Consider the following 3,138-nt stretch of genomic DNA (forward strand, 5'->3'; position numbering starts at 1 on the left):
AAAGACAGATTAGGGCGGGCAGATTGGGGGTGCTCGGGGGTGCTCGGGTGTGCCTGCTTTGTGTACTTTTTGCGGGAGCAAACAAAAGCAATTTTTGCGTTTTATAAATTCCTTTGGTTCCTGCCTTTAGCCTGCTTTATGGCACATTTCCATTTGTGCCACAGAAGAACCCACAAACGAACAAACGAAAGAGACATTGCTGTTTCCCATCTAAGCAAACCATTTAGCATAGCATACTTTTGAGAGCATTGTCAAAGTTCTGGTCGTCCTGGGCAAAACTTTTTTGATCGACCCAAAGTACGGCATCAGCTTTGTGGAGTTGCAGCAGCTTTGCAGCAGGGGGCACCTGTTCCCGTCGACAAATGCTTTCCGCTCTGTGGCCGTAATGGAGCCCCAGCACAGACATCAGAGCTCCGGGCCCATCCTCGTTTCTGACTTTTGGTCACATAAAACTCAATTGAGTCGTTAAAAATACAAAAATGTGATAAATAATCAAATTACATGTACTTGATGCTTGCCCAGCCCAGATTCAGGGCTTCAATATTTTTATGACGTCGACATTTTTTTTGTGTAAATTTTCATATATTCCTGATTTCACATTATTTTTGGCAAAATCGTTGATGATTTGGCTTTCGCCTAATGCCGCGTGGATTTGCCATTTTTCATTATAGCCACAGCATAGGCCCGGGAAGGCCTTTGCCGTACGTATTCCATGCCATGCGTACGTTTTAAATTTCCAATTAGATCGGAAAGCAAACTAATTTCATGCAAATTGCTGGCACAACAAAAATATCTTTCACTGCGAATCTTCGTTGCGAAATTCTGTCAAAACTGTGCGTTGATCAGTTGAGCTTTTCGTTTTACATTTTTCACTTTTCGTTTGTTTTATTTGACGGCCAAAATTGCCCGCATTGAAACCGAAGTTTTAGCACATGACTCGGATGAGTTTCGGAACGGCATCGGCATCGGCATCGCATTCCTCTGAGCTCTGAGTGCTGTCATTTAAACAGATTAATGTGCTGCCATCAATGGCATGTCATGTTCCATGACGCGTCGCTTCGATGCTATTATGCATTTGATTGGCATTTGTTTGTGCACAGCAATCAGGCACTATACTACACTCTTCCACTGTCCTGGCTACAGCACCAGCACAAGCCTGTCAAAACCGACAGATGTGGGAGAGCGCCTACTATTAATGAGCACACAGTCAGACCACTGAATCTGTCAACAGGTAAATGGTAAATGTAATTTTCGTGTGGAGCATTTTAATTAGCCGTAAGTCGATAGTCGCAAAAAAGGGCAAACGCTGACAGCTCTTTGATGTGCCCCTGACACTATCCGGCTGGTGGATGTTGCCCCCTGACACTGTCCAGCATCATCAGGGACCAGAGTACGTCAGCAGTACGGACGTCCGCGGACGTTAATGGGTAGAATTCACAGTCTTGGCGACACTGTCAGACACCCGTGTCAGGGGGCCATTTGATATGCCCCTGACAGTTAGCACATTTGGCGCATTTTTTCCTGGCTCAGTTTCTCTTTTTTCCCCCCTTTTTATACAGTGCCCTGACAGACCGGACCAGAGTGCCGATCCACCGCTGACAGCTTACAACATTTGACTGGCTATTTTTGGGGCGGCATTTAGTCATTTTAGCGAGTCCGTTTGATCAAAGGTAAAACACTTAAGCACATAGCGGCTGCTCGGACTCGGACGCCTGCGATCCGATCTCTATTTGCTCTGAATGCTTAGCCTAAACATACAAACTTATCGTCTAAGGTGATATAGGGGGACATAGGGACTATATTCCTGGTCAATCGTCGCCGCAGCGCACGTCGCAGCTCTCCTGGGTGCAGAAGCGGTTCCGGTTGCCGTTGCAGCCCTTGTAGGTGAAGGATCGGCAGATGCCCTTGTCGTAATACCACCGGGTGACCGCCTTGGTCTGGTCCTTGCTGTTGCAGAAGTTTCCCTCGTTACGGCCCACATAGCAGTTGACATTGTCTGAAAGGCAAAAATTCACTTGTTAATTGTTTCCGGGAAATGGTCTGTCGCGATGCGCTCCAGTGCCGCTCGTTTGGCCTCATTTGGTGCAATTAAATGCTTTTGTTTATATGGGACACAAGGCAAACGGCAGAATATTTCATAATTCCCTGGCCACGTTGCAGTCATAAGCGAAAAAATAGAACAATTTCGTGGCCAGAATTGACTGACGGGCAGAACTTGGCAAGACCCAGAACACTGCAACCATTAAAATGTACACAGTACGAGTAGAAATGATATATAGCATTAAGTTCTGTCGATAATCAAGTAATATTACGACATCGGTCTTTACTTTGTAGAGCTTTTACGCATCGATCATTATTCAAGGGAATATAAGATGCTGCTATACGATGCCGTCGTCTGATCATTCCTCTACGATGACAATGCTCTCATCTTGTCAGTCCTCTGCGAGACCATGTGGCGTCTGAGTCATTCGAACTATTTCTAATTATTGTCCAGAGCGGTAATTTAGCAGTTTTACGAGCCAGATTTTGTTGCTTGCCCCAGTACTTACTCAGCTCCTTGCATACCGCATCAGTGCCAGCGCTCGATGCCTCAATTTGTGCGGTGTGTGTCAATAGAATGATGGACAAGAGGCCGACTAGTGTCGCCCAGAGGAACGTCAAATTGATTTTCAATTTCATGTTTTTCACGCGGCGAACAACGAAGGGGAATGAAGCGGCACCAGCTGCGTCTGCGGCTCTTGGCTATAGAGGTGTTCTCGTGTGTGGTTGGACAGAAACTGGCAGAAGAGCACAACGGAATGGCAGACCACAGCAGACCAGGCCGGGCCAGGGGCTGTTCCAATATTTTCGTTTCTGGTATTTTTAAGTAATTTGCGCTACTTTCGAGTACAAAACGTGCGAGTCGATACGATCCGATCCGAAGTAGACTGAATAGAGAACTCACAGTCTGTGGGCATTTTCAGTTTATATACGAAATGCCGGAAATTGTTCGTACAGTTTTCGTACGACCCATACCTAATCCCATTCGCCAGATACTTGGGCAGGTTCTGCTTCGGCTGCTGCTTCGGAAATTCGAAATATAAGTATTTCGAGCATTGAGAGCTTGACAGCTTTCTGGTATGCTCAATACGCATCTCC

At 46.1% G+C, this 3,138-nt stretch overlaps 1 protein-coding gene across 1 annotated transcript; it reads right to left on the reverse strand.

Annotated features, from left to right (window-relative positions):
- Window positions 1-1,688: 1,688 nt before the first annotated feature.
- Window positions 1,689-2,908, reverse strand: LOC6588234 (kunitz-type serine protease inhibitor Hg1). The gene is made up of 2 exons (XM_002013347.2): window positions 2,550-2,908; window positions 1,689-1,996 (listed from the first exon to the last, which is right to left on the reverse strand). The coding sequence occupies exons 1-2, from the start codon at window positions 2,677-2,679 to the stop codon at window positions 1,809-1,811; spliced, it is 318 nt and encodes a 105-aa protein (XP_002013383.2). The 5' UTR covers window positions 2,680-2,908; the 3' UTR covers window positions 1,689-1,808.
- Window positions 2,909-3,138: the final 230 nt, after the last annotated feature.

This window comes from Drosophila persimilis, unplaced genomic scaffold, assembly GCF_003286085.1.
Source record: "Drosophila persimilis strain 14011-0111.01,24,50 unplaced genomic scaffold, DperRS2 tig00000000-arrow-pilon, whole genome shotgun sequence".
Classification (NCBI taxonomy): Eukaryota; Metazoa; Arthropoda; class Insecta; order Diptera; family Drosophilidae; genus Drosophila; species Drosophila persimilis.